General features: G+C 54.4%; 1 protein-coding gene across 2 annotated transcripts in view; it reads right to left on the reverse strand.

Annotated features, from left to right (window-relative positions):
- Positions 1–395: 395 nt before the first annotated feature.
- The window catches only part of IGF2BP1 (insulin like growth factor 2 mRNA binding protein 1), a 37510-nt gene continuing 16771 nt past the window's right edge, over positions 396–21134 (reverse strand). Inside the window, exons 3-15 of one of the 2 annotated variants that reach the window (XM_028519836.2) lie at positions 14094–14142; positions 13505–13556; positions 10743–10806; positions 9164–9445; positions 8235–8369; positions 7485–7607; positions 6580–6715; positions 5319–5441; positions 4841–4957; positions 3949–4023; positions 3046–3177; positions 2676–2789; positions 396–1811 (exon numbers count right to left, since the gene is read on the reverse strand). In XM_028519836.2, the coding sequence (XP_028375637.1) occupies positions 1719–1811; positions 2676–2789; positions 3046–3177; positions 3949–4023; positions 4841–4957; positions 5319–5441; positions 6580–6715; positions 7485–7607; positions 8235–8369; positions 9164–9445; positions 10743–10806; positions 13505–13556; positions 14094–14142 (1495 nt within the window). In that variant the 3' untranslated portion in view covers positions 396–1718. Of the gene's footprint in view, positions 1812–2675; positions 2790–3045; positions 3178–3948; positions 4024–4840; positions 4961–5318; positions 5442–6579; positions 6716–7484; positions 7608–8234; positions 8370–9163; positions 9446–10742; positions 10807–13504; positions 13557–14093; positions 14143–21134 lie in introns of both variants that reach the window. The other variant, XM_028519835.2, reaches the window with a different exon arrangement.

The raw sequence follows: 21134 nt of genomic DNA on the forward strand, positions 1-21134 counted from the left end.
GGAAAGTTAATTGCTGAGGTAACTTCATACCTTGAGGTAGTTTACTTGCGCACAGCGTTACCTGACTCCGCCCACGTGTCAAGGTTGTCTCGTCGTTACCGTCGTTGCCATGTCGGGAGGAGGGGGCCCCACGCGTGGGCTTCCCCGCACACGCAGAGGCCTCCCCCCTCCCCAGCACACTCTCGGTCGCACCGTCCGGGGTCGCTGAAGTGCACCACCTGGCTAGTCCGCGCTGACAGCGCGCAGGGGAGGCCTGGCCTCGGGGCACCAGCGGCCGCTGTCTCCCACGGGGGCTGGGCCTCCACCGGGGTCTTACTGCGGCCGGCAAATTAATAAATTAAGCGTCTTTACCCCTTTGTACGTAACACGTTGCTGGTATTTTGAATTGTTTTTCTCAGGCACCCTTGTCATCACGCCAATGATGCAGAGGCAGGAGCCGTCAGTTAAATATGCCTCTAAGATACAAACAGAAGCAAATACTCTCCAATGTATTGAGTCTTCGTAATGTATGCCAGATGATGAACTTTAGCTTTATTGGGAGCTCAGGGTTGGGTTCCGCACCCCACCACCACCAGGAGAACAGTGCCGTGGCGGGGGGGAGGGGGGAGGGCCCCACAACCCCTGCCTCGGGGAGCCAGCCCTCAGGGGAGCCCGTGGGCCGGGGTGAGGGCACAGTGGCAGCCTTTGGGGCCACTCCGGTCCTCCACGGAACTGCGACTTTATCAAGGGGAGAAACGTCCCCTTCCCAGTGCTCACATCCGATCATTAAAATAGACTTTAAAAAAATATAAAATCTGCCTGAGAATGATGGGAATCAGGGACAGTGCAGCGGTCGGCCCGTCCCGCTGAGCGCTCAGCACCACCCACGTGCGCCCGGACGTGACGTGGGACCTCCACAGTGGGAGGGGCGTGGCGGGGCGGGGGGTCTCGGCGGGGAAGCCCCCGCAGAGGGGGGAACTTTGAATTGTGCCAATTTTCCGAGACGGTGGTCTGGAATGGATCAGCCACGAGGGCACTCCTTTTAAACGTGGATTACTGTATTTGAATCATCTTTCTCCCCATCCCCCCCCCACCACTCCTTATTCCTCGCTGTTCCTGGTGGTTGGAGAGGGAGGGACCGAAATTAAAACTACAGATGCTGACGCGTCTTCTCCCTTCGAGTCAACAACGTAAAAGCTCAGCGATGCATCTGTTCCCACTCTTTCTGGTAGCAGTCACGGTAAGACAGTTAGTGTGGATACAGGAAGAGGTTATGTCAGGGCATGAGAATGGAGGTATTTTAATCAATAAACCGAGCGGGAAAAGGCTGGAAGGATTTTAGAGCAAACCATTCTTTGAGGTTGATTAAAACACCCCTCTGCATATGTTTTAAAAACCTGAAGGAAATTTTATTTCTCTTCCCTGTGGGATCTTGCCCACCCTCTTGGTGGGAAATGAAGAACTGACTTAAAACAATCCACGTTTAAAAGCACCCTGAGCTAGAATTTCCACGGTGACACCCTGAGGGGCGGGCGGGCAGCGCTGGGCCGATCGGCTGGGGGTTCGGGGCAGAGAGATCAGGGTTCCTCACTGGAACGTCTTTCTCAAACAAGTGGGCAAACCTGATCCGCACCCCGGCCCACGAGCCCCCGATTCCCACTCATTCTCAGGCCTGCTGGGGAGAACGCGCCCTGGGTTTCAGCCCGTCGTCCTCGCGTCGATGTCGGGGCAGGGGCGGGTCACTTCCTCCGCGCCTGGGCCTGGTTACTCTGTCCCTTTTGGTGCAGCTGTTTAACTTGGGCCAGGATGTCTCGGATCTTCCTCTGAGCCATCTGCAGAAAGAGCGGACACGGAGGAGGGAGTGAGGACCTCCAAGGGTAAGGGAGGCGACAGCCTTATACAGGGAGACAGGTCCTAGGGACCCGGACGCCGGCAGCCAACGGGACACACGGGACTTAGAAGAAAGATGAGGAAGACTGAGTATGACCGTGACCTACGTTTCTCCGCCTCCGAGTGGACCCGGAGCACCACTGCGTGACATACCAAGGGTTGGGGGCGGGATCTAGCATTTGTTCAGAACTTAAAACTTTACAAAGTTGTCACTTTACTAAACACCCAAGGGACCTCTCCTGGGGTTCCCAGAGCCCGGGCTGATCCAAGGCTCATCGGCCAAAAGGCCTCGTCACAAACCGCAGCCCCACTCCACACGTGAGCGCCCCCCCCAGGAGAGCGGGTGAAGTGCCGGACAGGGCCCGACCACCGAGGAAACGGGCCAGGTGCTAAAGGGTCAGTCGTTCTACTCTTCCCTTCTTAAAACCTTTTCCCCTAAGAACAAAGTTTTACAAGGAAAACCCACTGCAAAATGCAATTCACTTCACAGAAATGTCCCAGAATGTCTCTTTTCCACGAACAAGACTGGGTGATAAAATTACCTATTTCTTTCCTTATCCAGGAAAAAAAAAAAAGTTAGGGAAGGTCTACAGTTAAATAGCAGGAAAGGCCACTAACAGAGAACGCACAACACCCACTCTCCCTGGGAATCTGGGGGGGGAGACTCCTGCACCCAGAAGGAGCTGGCTCCGAGGCAGGAGGTGTCCCCGGGGCTTTGTCAGGTCCCGCTGGTCAGCCTCTGCCGCCCTGCTGCTCTGACCCCTGGGCTCCCGCCCCCCTCCTGGGATGGGGACTGCCCTGGGTACCTGGCTGGCATAGAAGTGCCCGATGATCTTAACGATGACCTGGTCGTTCTCATCGGGGGTCTGGTCTCTCGGCACCACCACCTCGGCTGCTGTCAAATTCTGCAACTCGTTCACCTGCAGGCAGGGTGGGCGGAGGAGCGCAAGCTGCCGTTAAGAAAGCGTGGGTGGGCTTAGAGGAGAGGGAGGGGCAAGGGGCTGGTGGAAACTGGAAGCAGGGGGAAACTGGGAGTAAGAAGCTGAGTTTGGGGAGCAGGATCAAGGAGATGGACAAACTGGAAGTCTTATTAACGTTGGGCGACGCGGGCCAGAGCAGAGCCACCGGGTTTGGGCGCCAAGGTCCAAAACTTTCCAAGTGGCCCGCACAGCTCACCGTTTTGCCACCTTTGCCAATAACCCGGCCAGCTGCGGACGCTGGTACCCGGATATGGGTTTCCAGCTTTACTTCCTCCTTGGGACCAAAGAAATTCTCCTCCTTGAGTTTCCCGTAAATTCTTCCCTGAGCCTGAGGAGAGGAGGTCGCCGTTAGTCGCCGGGCCATACCTACAGGACAAAACACGACGCGCAGCCCCCGAGCTCCCCACCGACCCTGTTCTGGCCCACGAGCCGCCCCCCTCCCCTGAGGGGATCGACCGTCTAGGCCACGTAATGTGAAAGGTCCACAGCATTAACCCACCAGCGCCCCTCTGGCTTATCTGTATGGGAGAACCTGGGTAGAGTAACCCTAGAGGAAGGTATTCAGTTTGGGAAAACGGGCTATAACCCAGACCTGTGGGAATCTGGGAAAACCGCATCTGTTTGAACAAGGCAGTGGCTAGCAATGCAGGTCCCAGCGGCAGCCGAGCGGGCCGCTCAGAGAACGGGCTACCGGACACTCAACGCCGCCTGGAGAGCTGTCTCCACTCTCCATCCCTGTCGGGCTAAGGTAGCCATCACCTCTCTGGCTGTCTGACCAGAGGTTTGAGAACCCAGGGGTATAGCAGAGACACAAAGGACAGAAGAGAATTGGGCATCGAAGGCCTTCCTTAGTAACGGAGACAGAGTGCCAGGAAGAAGCCCCGGACTTCCTTCTCCCCCTGTGCCTGCCGACCCCCCGGAAGTCACGAGGGAGGTGGCCGTCAACAGGCATGAGGTCCAAGGCCAGTGTGAAAGCAGCCCCCAGCCCTACATCATGCAGGGAAGCTGAAACACCGGACACAGGTTTGTACCAACCCCCGCCCCCACCCCGAATCAATTCCAATGTGTCCAGCTTAGAAAAAAGCATAAAGACCAGAACCTTGAATTGGGCCTCTGGGGGTCCAGTGATAATGACCATACGAACTTTGGAGTCCGGAGTTTCAGGAGGAGCAATCTGGAAAGCAAACGCTGGTCACAGGGACGCCCTTCTGCACCGCTCCAGGCCACGCACCCCTGGCCCCACCCCCACCACCCACTTCTCAGGACATGGGAGGGAAGGGAGAAGACCCCAAACCCCAAGGTCGTTGCCCCGGCACCAAAACTGATTCGAAGGTCTGAGTGGGTTTGCTTCAATGATGTTATCTAAGCAGGGCCCCCACCCACTGTCCTGGGGTGGGGGGGGATCCCCACTGGAGTCTTGCCAAGCGGAGGGCACGGAGGAGACGGCCAATGAGGGGAGAGCAGCGACCGCACTTCCCCGGGGAGCAATGACTGCTCTTCAGCAAAGCCGGAAGACGACCGAAACAAGTGGATTTAGACTTGGAAATTCAACAGCACTGCTGTTTCCCCGAGCCAGGCCTCCCTCCTCTCCCTACGGGCCGGGCCAGGGAAGGCAAATAAAGATGCCGCTAGCGTTTACTGAGCAGTCACTGCCCACCAGACACTGCCTGAGCCAGGGGCTGCAGCGGCACTCCAGTATCTGCTATACTGATGAGGAAACTGAGGCTCAGGACCCACAGCCTAGGAACAGGGATTTGAACCCACGTCAGCATTCAACAGAAGCTAAGCTCTTCCTCCAGGCTATAATACTGCCGCCCCCTGCCCAGCCTGTCTGCAGAGACCCCAGCTTTGTCCCGTGGGAAGGATTTCTGCCGTTCCACGGGACAAAGGCCCCAACACCAGCCCGACGGGGCGCCTGGGGACAGAGGCGGAGAGTGATGGGAGCAGAGCGGTCCCACGTCAGGGACCCAGAGGAGCACAGGGCAGATCACCTTGATGGAGGCGCTGGCAAAGCGGGAGAGCTGCTTGATGTGCTGCCCCTTCTTGCCGATGATGGCGCCCACCGCCTGGGCAGGGATGAACACCTGCACCATCTCCTGCTCCGGGGCCTGCTGCCGAGACAAGGCACGTCATCACCGCGGGCCCAGAGCCATGGCCCCGAGCCCCTCCACACCCCTGCCATGCATCCTCGGGGAGAAAGGGGCGCAGGCACCCAGCGGCCAACCTGGGCTACATCCTCTTGAGCTCTCCCTATGCCCAGCAGGGGTAAAGGGAAGAAGCTGGGCAAGAGGAAGAGGAGGAGAAAAGAGGAAGAGTGCTGCCAGCATCCGAGACTGCCCTCCACGGAGTCGAGGTTCTCAAGTGTCACCAAGGGCTGGGAACAATGTAAGAGGAGCAGCCTCAGACCTCCTTCCCCCTCCCCACAAATCCCCAGGCAGGGGGGCCGCAGCCAGGCCCGTCGGCACCTACCATGAAGGAGCTGTAGGGCGCAGCCCCGGTGACGCTGCTGGGAGGTGGCGGGACCGCACTGGACGAGGCTGGGAAAAGACCCACGGCGGCCAAGTTCAGGCCGGGGATGAGATGAGACTGCAGCTGGGGAGTGAAGGGGAGGGTCAGCTCCTTCTGACGGGCCCTGGTGGTCGGTCCCCAGAGTGTGGGCCTGGCTGAACCGAGAGGGCTAGCACCCCCAGAGAGAGCAGGCCAAAAGCAGAAGAACTACACGCATTTACACAAACACCCTCCTGCCATCTGCTCTTCCCATATACGTATATATACATGTATACTTAGGGTGTGCCACTGTAAGTGACACGGGATGCTCACTGGACTGAGACCTAGCAACGCCAACCAGAAGAGCCAACTGGCTCTTCTGTCAGAGGTCCATCCTCTGGCCCTGACCAGTGTGGCTGGGTTGGGTGTCATCCTGCAAAGCGAAAGGTTGCCGGAGTGATCCCTGGTCAGGGCACATACGAGAAGCAACCGATCGACATTTCCCTCTCACGTAAACGTGTCTCTCCTTCTTTCTCCCTCCTTTCCCCCTCTAAAAATAGATAAATAAATAAGTGTCGCAGGTTCGATTCCCAGTCAGGGTACACACCTGGGTTGCAGGCCACAGCCCCCAGCAACCGCACATTGATGTTTCTCTCTTTCTCCCTCCCTTCCCTCTCTAAAAATAAATAAATAAAATCTTTAAATAAGTAAATAAATAAATAAATGAAATCTTTAAAAAAAAAAAAAAGAAAAAGGAAAAACATGAAGCCCACCCCTGGTTCACTCCAAGGCAGACGACAAGCTCACAGCTCCGTACTGCAGCATGTCTGCGTGAGTGAGGAGCGGCAGGGACAGGCCTCCGTTTGAGCTCTGTTCTAGGACTCGCCTTGTTGGTTACCTACCCTACACCCTTGCCCGCCTTTGAAAATCAGATGGAAATGATGGACCGTCTACCCACTCATGTACACACGCGCGCACACACACACACACTCTCTCTCACACAAACTTCACACATAATTATAGGATACTCATAGACCTCAAAGCCCAAGAGTAAAACTCCCACCCCAAGAATCAAATGAAGAACCCCTACAAATTAAATGTAAAAGCCTTTTCTTCTGTTGAATCGAGGTCCAAAAGCCAAGTGCTCCCAGGCCCCACAGCGCTCGGCACGCCCACCCTCGGGGGTGGCCCGCCATGCTGTAGCTCGGGCCCGGGGAAGGGCAGGCAGGTGCCTGGCACTCACACTCATGGCGGCCACGTCATTCTCATAGGCCTCCCGAACTTTCTTCATGATCTCCTGCTCAGCCCTGCAGCAGTTCTCGATGGCCCCCTTCACGGTGATGGTCCTCTCGGGGTTATAGAGGGTGAGGTCCTGCAGCCTGGGGGGGCAGAGCGGCGTCACCCTTCCATTCACAGGACAGGCCCCAGCCCCAGCCCCGGCCCCAGCCGGGGACGAGTCCAGTCTCTGCTCCATTTCTGCAAGCTGTTCAACTTTTGCCCAACAGCTCTCTCTCTGTCCTCAGGGTTGTAACCAGGGCAGGGAGAGGTGCAGGGCAAGGAGAACACCCAACTGAAAGCCCTCTGAGTGGGAGGAGTCCAATCACAGGCCGTCCCCACACACACAATAACAATGCGCCTTTCCCCGGTGGTTCCAGGCCACCCACTTCCTGTGCCGTTCCGGAACGGAGCAGACCCATGCCCACCAGCAAGTCTCTGATGAAGTGAAGACGCACGGAGCTCAAAGAGGAGCTTCGCCACCCTCTTAACTTCGGTGCTTCCCAGACAGGCGGGCCACCGCAGGCGCTGTCCTCAGAAAAGGACCTGGCTCTGTCCCCTTCGCACAGCCTGACTCCCGTGCTGAAACCCCGAAGCCCTGGCTCCAGGCTGCAGGCTCTCTCCCCGAAGGGCAGAGGCCCGAGGAGGCAGCACCCCGACCTCGGCCCCCCAGCCCACACAGTGGGGGTGATGGGAGAGCTCCGGCCCCGATGGAAAGGAACGTTCTCCACGACGTCTTTAATTCTTCGTCAATAGAAAGAAACTGCATCCCACTTAAGGGGCAAGGATTAAGACTCGATAATGGAACACGGCCGGCCCCAGACCCCCCAGGCAGCCCACTCCTAAGGAAGGAAACACCGGGGAGTGCCTTACGAGGAGATGGTGATTTTTGTCTCCGTGTCCTGCTCCACCTTCTTCAGGTTTCGCCCCTCCTTGCCAATGAGACGCCCCACAAAGTTATTGTGCGCCAGGATCTTTAGGGGGACCTCGTCGGCCCTTCGAGAGACAGGGAAAGCAGTGAGGGGCAAGAGCTCCCTAACTGGTGGGTCACGTGGAGACTCAGCCACCATGCCACCCCAGTGTGGCTTCCAGGACCAACCACAGGTCAAAATGGTTATTCTAGGAAAATGGTGCTAAAATCTGCAGATCAGCGGCTGCTTTGTGATAGGGAAAAGTGGTCGTAGGGACGGGCTGCCCAGAGGCACAGAAACGCCGCGGGCAATGGATATGCTCACTATCTTAGTCATGGTGACGGCTTTATAGGTCCGTGCACATTAAAAACCACCCAACTGTGCACTTCAAGGTAGCCATACTAGAATTCTCTGTAGCTACAAACAAACGAGCTGGCTCAGTATGTGCTCCTGCATGAAACGAAAAGAGCAAACTATAAGACAATGTGTTTACTGTGAGCCTATTTACACTCACACACACGTGCACACGGATACACATGCTTCCAAGTGCACAGAATTTCTGGAGGGATAACAGGTGCCCCCGCTCCCTTTCTCAGTTTATAGCCTTTTGCACAATTCCAATTGCATTTCTTCTACCTCCCTGACTCTCGCTGATAAAGCGTGTGCCGGATTCAGGAAGGTGGCGATCTCCACATTCTGCGAAAATCCTTACGTTTTGGTGTCCTTGGCCTCCTTATGCATGATCTCCAAGATCATCTTACAGGCGGAGGAGCAGCCCTCGGGGGTCGAGTGGACACTGATGGCCTTCTCCGCAGCACCTGCGTTCTCCTTCCGGTGCACGTCTATCCTGAGGAGCACAAGGACAAGGACAGTCAGTCAGTGGCTGCTGGGGGAACCGGGTCTTTCTGGGGCTCCCCCCACCTCTCCTCAATCGGAGGCACAGGAGCTGCTCCTGGATAAGGTCGATCGAAGGCAGAACTGGAGAGGGCAGAGGAAAGATGGCATCTATCGTGGGCATGCAGGGCCGGGGCCCAACAGCCCGCAGCTCTCACTTGTGCGTTCTCGGCTTCCCCCTTGAAACAAGTGCTAAGGGAAGGCGCACGGTCCCAGGTTAAAAGTAGCTAACAGAGGGTGGATTATGAATCAGGACAGGACGTGCCCTGCTCGTTTCCGGAGCGCACTGGCCAGCTGCAAAGATGACAGAAGAGGGGTGGCTATGGTGGACGGGGAGATGGGACGGACTCCTGACCCATTATGCCAAGGGCCCGGACTCCAGCCAGGCTGACCAGCCCCCCAGGCCCCAGTAAGCGGCGCTAAAACCACAGAGCACCAAAGGATGACCGACTGGCAGAGACTAGGTTTGCTGGCTGGGACTTTCTACGAGAAACTCCGGAGCCCTTCTTACTAACAACGGTACAAAGCCCTGAAACTGCCACCACGGGGTGCACCCGTGCCCACGCCACCTCCACTCCTGCAGGGAAGCAGGGACTCCTGAATGGAAAAGAAGGAACATGTTCCAGGCAACACTCCCCACTGAGGCCCCTCAGGGTGCTTCAGGAGGCACCCACCCCCCCCAGGGACACACCACGACTTCCTGGCACCCATCTCAATTCCCTCCCACCCCCTGAAGCCGGGACTCACTTGGACTGGGTCTGCTTTGTGATGTTGCGGATGGTGGCGCCCTCCTTGCCAATGATGGCGCCCACGTACTGGGTGGGCACCAGGAGCCGCAGCGGGATGTCCACCTGCTGCTGCTTGGCCGGGGCCCCGGCAGCCACTGGCGAGCCCTGTCGGGGCTGACCCCGAGAGCCGAAGCCCCCGCGGCGCCCGTTCTCGGGACCCTGTGCGATCTGCTCGTCGGGGATATAGGAGACCTTCAAGGCATGGTTCTCCAGCTGGTGGCCATTGAGCTTCATGATGGCTCTGCGGACAGAGGGACAACCCACTGGTCGCTGCAGCCCACGCCACTCACACCAAGCGCTCTCCGTGCGCCAAGCATTCCACGGGGAGACAGCACAGAGCACGCCCCAGAAAGGGGTTTACCCGCCTGCCCGCCACTCCCACCTCCACCTCAGAGCACCTTCCAGTCTAAACGGCGCAAAATATCGAAGGAAAAGTAAATTGGTTACTCCCACTAATTTGGGGTCAGCCTTTCAGTTTTAGCCAAAACTACCTACTACAAGTCATGTGAGAATCACATGTGCCTCATGATAAGTGAATAAACACAATAAATAGAATTCACAACATTTTGTCTTTGTAACTATTGAGCCTGGCACCTTCTATGTTTAAGGAAACTACATGGAAAAAAAGTTAAGAGCTGAAGACAGAATGGCTTGCTTGCCACATGGAGGCGGGAGTTTAAGAATATCCAGGGCGTCTGCAAGGGGGATGAAACTGAAGGGAGGGGCCGAGCCCCGTCCGCCCCCAGACCTGTCGCTGGCCAGCGACGTGAGCAGGGCAGCTACCCGTGAGCAGGGCAGCTACAGGCAGCGAGGGAGTGCGCCCGAGCGGAAGCCTCTTTCAACCCAGGCTAAAAGCCACAGGTTGGCCACCAGGGGCAGTAGTAGCTTCCAGAAAAGTCTGAGCCCAGAAGACGTTTAAAATGAAACAGTATTTGAGGAAGTGGTGGGATTTTACTGTGGAGCCAGAGTTGGAGGAAACAGAAAGGGCAGAGGCAGCAGCATGAAGCAAGAAAGCCATCAACAGGAAAGTGTAGCAAAAGGCCTATGACAGGGTCTACAGAGATATAAACGGGTGAATGTGTAACATGTAGTTACTTTGTCAAGACCAATGGGTGGGAAGTGTTCATCGCTCAACCAAAGGGATAAGGGGCTAGAAAGAGTAGGTGTAAGGGGACTGACAGGACCCCCGCAAGCATAAACTGGGCTCCCCACGATCACTGCAATAAAATGTCTGCCCCGCCACATCCCAGTTAACTCGTCTTTTTAGAAAGTATATAGCAGTTCCTCCTCGCTATCACTAGGTGGCGCCATCAACACAGCAAAGCCCTGAAGTTCTCAGGCCACTAGAGACCTCCCAGGAGCCAACCTTTCCTCCTACAGAGGATATCCCACCCTGGGGAGGGGTGCGGGAGGTCGGTGGAGTTCTTCGGGTCCCTCCCTTTGGGGCCATTTGCTCCCAAACCTGTGAGATTCCTGAACCAACAACCCAGCAACAGCCCACAAAGACCCTCCAGAGCCCCACTTTCCAGCCTACTCACTGCCTGGTCTGCTCCCGGTTGGAGTAGGTGACGTTCACCACGGCAGTCTCACTCTCCGTGTTCACTGGGGGGGCAAAACAGAGGCCGTGTTAGAGCAGAGACCCAGAGACGCCACCAGTGCATCTGGAGTGATGCAAGTCCGTCCTTACATCTTGTGGGGTGGGACACCTGGAGCTTCTGAAATACTTGAATGACAAGACCAAACAGTTCCCCTTCAGACCCCTTTTATCAGAACTCCTAGAAAACTGAAGTTCATCTTCTTGCATTTTCCTTCCTATGTCTCCCTCTGACGCCCCTTCCCAGCCCCCACGAGCACTGGGCACTCCAAACACTGGCAGTGAGGCAGCTGGTTGCTCTCGGCAGTTACCCTTGGAAAGTTAAACTAGTTAAAACTCAATGCACACTAAGATTAGCAATTTATAGAAGTAAACATCCCAAGAACTGGTCCTTAAGGGTATGGCTGAAGAGATCTGGGCAACACCGAAACCCATTTGAGAGGCCTGTCTTCAAGAACACGCCGATCGAACGCTTGCGATCGAGCGCATGCGCACTATGACCCGGCTAGGCGGGTGACTGAGGGGTGGGGCGGGGGGGCGGATACTGCCGGGTCTGGGGAGGTGGGGAAGGAGCACAGACGTCTGCATCTTCTCCAGGGAAAGGATTTCCCGGGGATCCCAGACACCTGGGCCGTGGAAATGCACTCGTTCGGGGCGTCCTGCATTCAAGGGCACCAGCCGTTAACCCCATCAAACCCTTCATGAGCGGCCCTTTGCTTTTCATTTAATGATCATACATTCTCTCCTACAGGGAGAAGGGGTCGGACATCAGAATTTCAGGCAATCCGGGCACAAGTACTTCTCATTTTTTAAAAAAAGATTTTATTTATTTATTTTTAGAGAAGGGGAGAGAGAGAAACAGCAATGTATGGTTGCCTCTTGCACACTCCCAACGGGGGACCTGGCCTGCAACCTAGGCATGTGCCCTGACTGGGAATTGAACCGGCAACCGTTTGGTTTGCAGGCCGGCACTCAATTCACTGAGTCACACCAGCCAGGGCTATACCTCTCATTTTAAACAAAATTAGCCTGCTGTATGTAGCACTGTCCTGTGATTCTGGATCCCCTGGGCCTGCTCAACCCTGGGGTGGAGGACACGGACAAAAACCAAGCCTCTAACCCCACCCTGCCAATACGGAAGGAAGGCACCTGGCCACAAAACCTCAAGCAGGGCACACTCTTAACTCCTCTGGCCTTCATCAGCAGAGCTCTCCCATCTCAGTGGTGAGGAAGATTCTGCAAGAATAATCTTCTCGTTAAATGGAAACCATAGTGAATGAAACAACTGACGTCGTGGAGCTTAATAAGCCAATTAGAAAGAATACTAGAAGGAATTCTGTTTAAAAAGCAACATTTGAACAGACTTGAAGACTCTCTGTCTTGCCCTTCAACTTGAAAAGTTTCCCATTCTCCTCTCCAGGGAGCAGGTGCCACCTCCAGATCCGGTGTTAGAGCTCCCAGGTGAACCCTGGACTCCCACGGAGGCTAAGCCCTGCTCAGTCTGTGTGTTCAGCAGTAACTCGGTCGTCAGCCTAGGCCGTGAACAGGACTGGGCAGCGGCTGTTGGTGAGTCCTGGGGTTTATGACAACGAGAGGCAAGCTGCAGGGTCAGAGCAGGAGAGGACCAGTGTGATGCATCCGGCCCTTTACCTCCAGGCAGACAGATACTAATCGTTTATGATTTATGGCTTGGCCTTTCCACAAAGAATTCGGAAATGGATATTTAAATCTTGACTAGGTGGTTATCTCGGTTTCTCAAAAGATCTACAAACTTGCCCTGGCTGGCATAGCTCAGTGGATTGAGCGCGGGCTGCGAACCAAAGCATCGAACCATCGCAGGTTTGATTCCCAGTCAGGGCACATGCCTGGGTTGCAGGCCAGGTCCCCAGTGGGGGCCATGTGAGAGGCAACCACACACTGATTTTCTGTTTCTCCCTCCCTTCCTCTCTAAAAATAACTAAAATCTTAAAAAAATATCATCAAACTCAAACTGTATCTTATCTACCTAAGGACCAAGCTCTCCCTTATATCCAGCCTAAATCATTCCATTTGATTTTAGTTCATTTCCTATGAAAATGTGTAACCTTAAACAACGGGGAAGCCTTAGAAATCATAGCAAATTGTTTCTAATCTAGAATTCTTTATCGTTTCTGCTGCAGGCCCACTTCTGAAAGACTCTGCCTGCCCGTCGATGTGTATGTAGTACAGTCACAAATCTCCTTGTTTCCTTTGACCAAAGATATGGAGTGGACAATCGGAGATTCTAACAACAGCAGGCAACCAGCAGGTCGCTGCAGCCAAAAATAAAGACTCGAGATGCTTTCAGAGAAAAAGGGCCGCACACTTACCCAGGATAAATGCACCATTTCCATTCTTAAACTCCTTCTAAAACCCTGGCAGCTCTAGGAGCATGGTTCCTAGCCATGGTTGACCCTCCCTAGGTGCATGGGAACCTCCTGACGCAAGCGAGGGGCTCTGTTCAAGTCTCCCACTGAACAGAGAAGCCTGTTCCACGATAAGCAGCTGAGCCAAAGCTGGGACCACATGCCAGGCCCCGAGTCCAGTGTGGCTCCCCCTGCACCACCTTTCACCTGTCTTCTTTTTGTATGCCAAGTAGAGTTGCTATTGGAAAACGAGGGGGAGCAGATTCCCCAAAGTCCTCCAACACCCACTCCTCTACCACCGCACCCCGCCACCCACTCTTACCTTGCTCACAGCTCTCTACTGTCCCATACTGGGCGAGCAGGCTGTCCAGGACCTGGGAGAACGGCAGAGGGAGGGAGGTTACTCTGAGCATCCATCCCAGGAACTACCACGAGGCCGGCCCCTGGACACCCCTCATCCCACGGCACTGGGGGCCCGGCAGAGCCTTGAGTGGGCGTGGAGCAGCATTGCCTGCCTGTTCGGTTTGGCACTGGGGTACTGATGCTGGTGGTGACCTGCCAGGGTCTCTTTTTGCAAGACATATACTTAGTAAGCTCAAAGAGGAATTTAAGCACCTTTTTAGATGCAGACCTGGGACAGCTGGGACCCTAAATCAACTTCTGTCATCAGGAAGTTTGGGGCTCGGGAGTACCCCATCCCACCTCCTTCACTACAGGGACAAAACTTCAAAGGACCAACACAGGTCAAGGAAGAGACCCAACCAACCTCCCCTCAGCATCCCTGGCTGAGCCCCAACCCACACCCCCAGGGGACCTCCCCGGTCTCCTCTGCCAAACGCAGGCTGACTCAGACTCCCGGTCCAGTCTCCTCCCCGCCCCCCAACACCACTGGAAGTCCCCGCATCACTTACTTCCCATCGAAGCTGGGGTGGAATATTTCGGATCTGAATTTTCCGACTCCTGAAATTAGAGCAAATGGTTAGTGACAGCTCTGGGAGCTTTAGGGGGCTGTGACCTTGCAATTTTTAAGCCTTGTCCAAGTCTCTTTCCCTACCTCCTCCTCAACAAAGCCTTACGAGTCTGACAGGGATGGACTTTGGGAACCGGGTCTCGCTTTTGGAGAGCAAAATTTCTGTCAGTGCTACCAGACAGGAAGACCAAAATCAGATGCCCCAAGCACGAAGGTCACGGAGCTCCCTAAATACCCCATCCGCTTCACCTGTCTCTCTGCTTAGGTTTCTCACCAGAGAAACCGACTCACTGACCACCGACTCCCACCCACTCTGTTCCAGGTGCTGGAGATACAAAGCTACGCCAGACACCCTTCATTCACCCGATACCTGTTTAACGGGCGCCTACGTCATAGGCTGGACTTTCGTTCTAGATGCTGGGGACACAGCCACGAACACAATGGGCCAAGCGCCTGGCCTCAAGCCGCTCGCCGTTCACTGGGGGAGACGCGCGGGCAAGCAGGCGGCAACGTCGGGATGACAGCGCGGCAGTGCCGTGCTTTGTGCAGCTGTGCAGCTAAACCTGGGCTCCCCTTGCGAGCCCTGATCTTGAAAAGATCATTTAATTCCTTTGAGGCTTTGTTCCCTCCTTTGTAAAACAGGGATAATACCTACCGAAGGCGGGGCATATAAGGTAATGTTAGGCAATATTATGAAGAGCTTAGCAAAGGGCTTAGAGTAAGTACAGGGTAACAATAGACGAATGTGCGCACAGTGAGGTGGGGGTGACCAGCACACACAGAACCCCGCACTCAGACCACCGCCCCTCCCTCCTCCAAGGTAACTACACTTTCCCCCTCCTGTCTTTCAAACGCCTGACTAGGTACTTTTCCCTGAGGAAGCCTTCAGGTTCAAGGATGACTCGCAGGGAAATTGGTTACTGCTCAAATCAATACCCTAATCCCTAGGCTTAAAACATTTTAATGGACTTATCTGTATCGGTCAATTGTCATTCCAGCCTTTTTCTATTCCCCTTCACAAGAAATCGTAGTTCAGGGACAGGGCTCAATGAAACCCCCCCAGTGGTAGGAAGGAAAATGGGACTAGGAAGCAAGAGAGTCCAGCTCCAGCCCTCAAACTGCCCCCGACCGGGTGTTCATCCGACCGAGTCACTTAAGCGTCAGGCCTCAGTGCCCCTAAGTTCCCCACAGGCTGGGAGAAAGGGGTGCTGAAAACACGGGGGACCAAGGCAAGGGATGCTAAATTCTAACTATAAATGTTTCCCAGTGGCCCTGTCCTGGGCCGGCTCACTTATTTCACCCCTGGGGATCTCAAGTGTCCTCAGCTATGAAAGGGAAACGAGAGGGCCCCGAAGACCTGTCCAGCTCTGCGAGGCAAGTTGCCGATGAAGTATGTTTAGGCCACCGCTTCTGGAGACGAAGACACAACTCAGGAGGAGAGAAGGGTGAGCGTTGAAGAGAACTGATGTCTATGGCTCTCGGCTTTGGCTGGTCCGAGGACCCCACCTAAGGAGGTCAGACTCCAGCAGGACGAAAGAGTAAGGATGGAAACAAGCCCCGTTCCAGGTCTGCCAGTGCCACACCAGGCCACCTTCTTAGTACAACTCACTGGCCAACAGGGGAGCCCGGGGAACCTGCCCTTCTGTGGGATTTCCCATGAGACTCACTCGGGGACCAGGTGGACAGAGAAAATCCAGGTCCCCTGACAACACAAGGCAAACTGCTGGAGAAGTGAGGAAGAAACCAGCACACCATCGGAAGACCGAGAACGCTGTTCCCAGCTTAACGCCAGCGACAGGGGTCACCCAGGCCCACGACCTCCTCATCAAGGGAACACTTCAGGACGAAGCACAGGGGAGCGGGGGCTGTCTGCCCGAAGCACCCCGAGCACAGCAGTAGTTCGGTGTGAATAGCGCTCTTTCATGCTGGCCCCGGCAGTATCATCTCAGGTCAAAGGTCAAAAATACCCTCTCCCTACTTCGAAGTCCTAGTTTTAGGGGCTTTCTTTCCAGGGTGGGGAGGGGACGGGATGGTGAAATCAAATATCTGCTTGGGATGTTAATCCATACCCTGAAAGCAATGGCAGTCTGGAATGTGTGGAATGTTCCAGGGGGAGGGGGGAGGGCAGGGCCACTCAACCCATGCAGGAACAGACATCCTGCAGCACTCCCTCCGCCAGCCCCCAGGGCACACACCCAGTCCTCGGAGTGCCTCGCCTCTGGGGCTGGAAACCTCCTTTTCCAGCAAAGCCCCCAACCCCGACAGACACAGAGGATATGACGGCGCCTGTACTGAAGTGTGACGTTACCTAGTTTATGTCAGGCCCGAAGCACGGGAGAGGCAGGGAAGTGCACGCCCTCCCAGGGCCCCCTGGGCACCTCATCCCACTCACAAACACTGCAGCGGGCAAGGGCAGTGTGCTGAGGGCTCAGTGGGAGTGGAGAGAGTCCTGACTGCTTAGGTCTTTGCTCAGCACCTTAGTTTTCTCCTGTGGAAAACGGACAGATAGGGCTTTCCGAAGAGTTAAAGCGGGGTGCCTACCATGCCATGGTGCTCAACCCCTGCCCCAGGCCCGGGAGCGGCAGCCGTCCGACAAGCACGGGAAGAGGCGGGAAAGCAGGGGCTGACAAGGAGATGCCCAGAGTGACAGTAAAATAGAGAGTTCCGCACTGGCAGGGAAACACCACTTCCTGGAGTACCCCCACCCCACCTCCGTGTCAACAAAAGGGACCCGCTCCAGCCCCCAGCTGGTGAGCGTCCACTGGACTTGAGCAGTGCCTTTGCTCTCCATAAACAGGGTGCTGTATTGAGCCCAGCCTGAACCCCAGCATCCGTGGTTCAGAAAAAGCAGGAAAGAGACCTGGAGTTCCGAAACCAGCACCCACCCTGCAGCCGATAAACTTGTTAAGGGAAAGAAGGAAGACGCTAGCCCTCAGCAAAGCGAATGATTGCCCCGGTGCAATTCCATCCCTGGGTGCCAGCTGCCTGGATCTTCTGACCTCTCTGCCTGCCCTGACCTGCAGGGAAGCAACTGGGCCCTGGGGCCGCTCCCCAGATACAGAGCAACCACAGGGGACCCAGCTCGCTGTTGCAAGAGGCATGGGGGCCACAGGGACCAAGTGACCATTCTTCTCAACCCCACGGCAAACTCCAAAAGAGTCCAGAGGAAGATAGCATCCATGCAATAGCATAAGGAGTTAATCAGCAGAAAACTAGGAGATTCAGGAAGTGCAGAGACTAGGCACCCGGAAGTATGGTTGCGAGTTCTCACTGGGCCAGAAGTTCTTGTCCTTTTCACTCTTGCAGAGAAGTGTCACTGACAGGCTGAATGGGAAGGAAAAATGGGACCATTTGGGAGAGCCTAACATTTGAGGAGTTTACCCGGTGCCAGACTCTGATGCTCAGCCCCTCCTACAAACCTCTCGTTATCCATGGCCCTGTTTTACAGACCAGGGCCCTGAGATTGCAAGGTTAAGTGTCTTTGCCAAGTCACACAGCTGCTAAGTACCAGGGCCAGGATTTGAACCCACAGCCTGTCTGTCTCCTTTCCAGGCTCTTTGCATTGTCTCTTCTGCTACCTTTTTGATGGCAAAAAGGACACAGGAGGCCCTGGCTGGTGTGGCTCAGTGGATTGAGCATGGGCCTGCAAACCAAAGGGTCGCTGGTTCGATTCCCAGTTGGGACACATACCTGGGTTGTGGGCCAGGTCCCCAGTGGGGTATGTGTGAATTGATGTTTCGCCCCCTCTCTTTCTCCTTCCCTTCCCCTCTCTCTCAAAGTAAATAAATAAAAAAAGGACATAGGCGGCCTTTGCCAAAAATATAGTGGTGTTAGGCTTGAGGAGAAATTTAAAATACTCGGAGTTCACTCAACTTAGTGAAGTACCACTCAAAACATCTCTTAATTTCTTCAGCTGGTAACTTCATTCTCCAACGTATTTCCAGTTACTCGACAAGTGATTCACTGAAACTTTGAACATTGACTAGTTATTTGATAACATTGTTAACTTTTTTATAAACCGCAGTGATTTTTAAAGTTCTTACATTTTAGAAATACATAATGAAATAGTTGCAGATGAAATGGGATGTCTAGGATTTGTTTCACAACAATCAGGGAACAGTATAAATGAAAACAGATTAGATATAAATTGGTAAATTTTTTTTTCTTAAAGATTTTATTTAGACAGGGGAAGGGAGGGAGAGAAACATCAATGTGTTGCCTCTTGCACGCCCCCTGCTGGAGACCTAGTCTGCAACCCAGGCATGTGCCCCAACTGAGAATCGAACCAGCAGCCCTTTGGTTCGCAGGTCAGCACTCAGTCCACTGAGCCACACCAGCCAGGGCTCAATTGGTAATTTTTAAAACTAGGTGATGGGTACATGAGCTTTTTTATGTAAACTTTTTTTCTCATAGAGGGTTTTTTTGGGGGAAAAAAGATTGTTCTATCTCACCTCTATTTGAATCCAGGTCATTATAAATTCCAAATCTGTGGGTATAAACTAACGAGGTTTTCCTATTGGTGTTTTATTAGCAAGAATCCAGGCCCTGGTTGGGACAAAGCTGGGGGCAGGAAGCATGTGAGCCTGGGGTCCAGTGGTGGGGGAGCAGATGCCCAGATGGGACACTTCTCACCCGGCAAACGGATGGGGTGGAGCAATCTGAAAACTGCCTCAGGGGCTGTTCCTTTCTCCAAACCTTTGCAAACCTGTTCCTTCCTCTTTCTACCCCAATCCCGGAGGGGAAGGTGCCTTCTTCAATCTGGAACGTGACCTCCGCCCTCCCTGAAGGAAGGAGTTCCTTCAAACCAGGGTGGGGCAAATCATCCGAGGGTAGGGAGAAAGCAGGTTTTGGAAATCTTGCTAAATTTGAGGCCCCAATCCCCAGAGGCCCCTATTGAGAGTGAAATCTGGACTTTCACCCCCACAGAGATCTTCAGATTAGATTCCCCCTCCCCACCCTTCCCCCAGGCTGTGATTCTCTCAGCCTTGCTGACAATGTGGCCTTGGGCAATCCAAGGTTTCCACTTTCCGGAAGTCAGTTTCTTACATCTGGGAAACAAGGATAAGAACTAGTCAATTTCACAGGACCGTGCATTCCCAGATCCCTGTCACTTACATTCTTAATTAGAGGGATTTTTTTCTGTGCCATGATGGTCTGAGTGAGTGGTTCTAACTTTTCTTCTAAGACTTGGTTCCCATTAGAAAAATATGATCTCCCCCCCCCCCCCCCCGCAAAAGCTAACTTTTCACACACCACTTCAAAATGTCGGGGGTTAATGAAGACTTTGGAATCCACCCACAATAAAGCTAAAACGCCCTCCCACAAATCTACCTACACATTTTCCTTCTTCCCCAGTGATGGCCCAGTCTTCCCGCAAACCCCCAGCAGGCCTGCCAGAAGGGACTAGCCCAAGGCGGTCGGAAAACAAGCTGGACTGGAGATGCGGTTGGGGGTTACTGTTTGGGAGCTGGAAATGAGTGAGCAAACTACTATGTTTCAAACCTGGCTCATTTCACTCTGATCATTGGTCAGAAAGCTCCATACCACGACTTTTCTCCCGGAGTCTGGAGCCCAGCTGCTGGAGGCACCCTCCCAGGTTTCCGAGGCCCCTACAGCACTGGGCCTGCGTCGTCCACACTGCGGCAGCCACCCGTCACACGTGGCTACTGAGCACTTGAGATGTGGCCACCGCAACTGAGGAACTGAATTTTACTTGTATTTCACTTTAACTGTGTACACAATTTAGTTTTCTCATCTTTCAAGTTTACGAAATCTAAATACAGATCAAATGTTTCCGTTGAAAACCTCGCATTTGCATGCAGTTGGGCTCCCAGTGTAAAAATATACACACCGGAATTCCTAACACTCAGTGCCTCCCAAAAGTAAAATATCTCCTTGTTTCTATGGATCCCACGTGGAACAGATCTTTTGATTTCTAAATTAATTTTTGAAATAACCTTTTACACTACGTTCACCTTTTTTCTGTCTTAACGTGGCTATCAGAAAATGTTCGCACTTCTGTGTGTGTGTCCCCCTTCGCATTTCCCGAGCCCGGTGCTAGGCACTGGGCTGCAGAGCAGAGAGCATCGGGGACAGGCACGCCTCCTGCTCCTGCTCGCAGGGCGTTTCCGGTCCAGCAGGGGACCCCATTCTGGTGTGGGATGGGAAAGGGGGATGGACAGAGCTAATAGAAGCGTGCAGGTGGGTCATCCACTGGATCCCTGCAGAAGCGGGTGAGCCCACCAATTCCTCAACAAGCGAGTCCCACGCGGCTGACACGGGAGCAGAAGCAACCTCCCAAGAGCTGGCTCCCTTCCCAGTTGTTTTTCCCAACTCGAAGTCACACGTAAAAAAAGTCCTAACGTGCCAACCTCTGCTTTTTCCATAAGATCACCAATGACCTACTCCTTCCTCCCCACCCTGCCTCCTTCTCCCTACAGTGTGGAGAAGTGGAGAAAAAAAAATAATAATTGTCCGGGGAAGCTTCTGAAGGGGGCGGACCTGGCACGCTCCAGGCACGGCAATAGCTGAGAAAGGAGGCGGGGCTGGGGAGGGGAGGAGGAGCTGGCCTGGTGCCCAGGGCTCGGTGCCAGGCTGATCCAGAGGCTGGGCAGCCAGGCAGGCAGGCAGGCAGGCTAGCGGGAAGGCAGGTGGGTCGCTGGGTTGATGGCAAGGTAGGGGCTGGCAGGGAAAACACTGACCTACTGGGAGGTTCGGAACCAGGCAGAGTGTAGGAGGGGCTTGAAGACAGGGCCACTGCTGGACTGTATCCGTGGTCCCATGGACATGGTCTTTAAATGTCTGTGGCACACACGCACTGCCCCACGTGTGTGCCAACTCCTGCGCCGATGTTGGGAACCGGCAGGAAGGAAAAGCAAGACCACAGAAGATGACTCTTGGCTGAACCTTGTTCCCTCCCATTGACAAGGCTCATGCACCATATTTAACATGCTCCTGGTCTACCTGAAGTCAGGAAAGGGGA

The sequence above is a fragment of the Phyllostomus discolor genome, chromosome 8 (genome assembly GCF_004126475.2).
Source record: "Phyllostomus discolor isolate MPI-MPIP mPhyDis1 chromosome 8, mPhyDis1.pri.v3, whole genome shotgun sequence".
NCBI lineage: Eukaryota > Metazoa > Chordata > Mammalia > Chiroptera > Phyllostomidae > Phyllostomus > Phyllostomus discolor.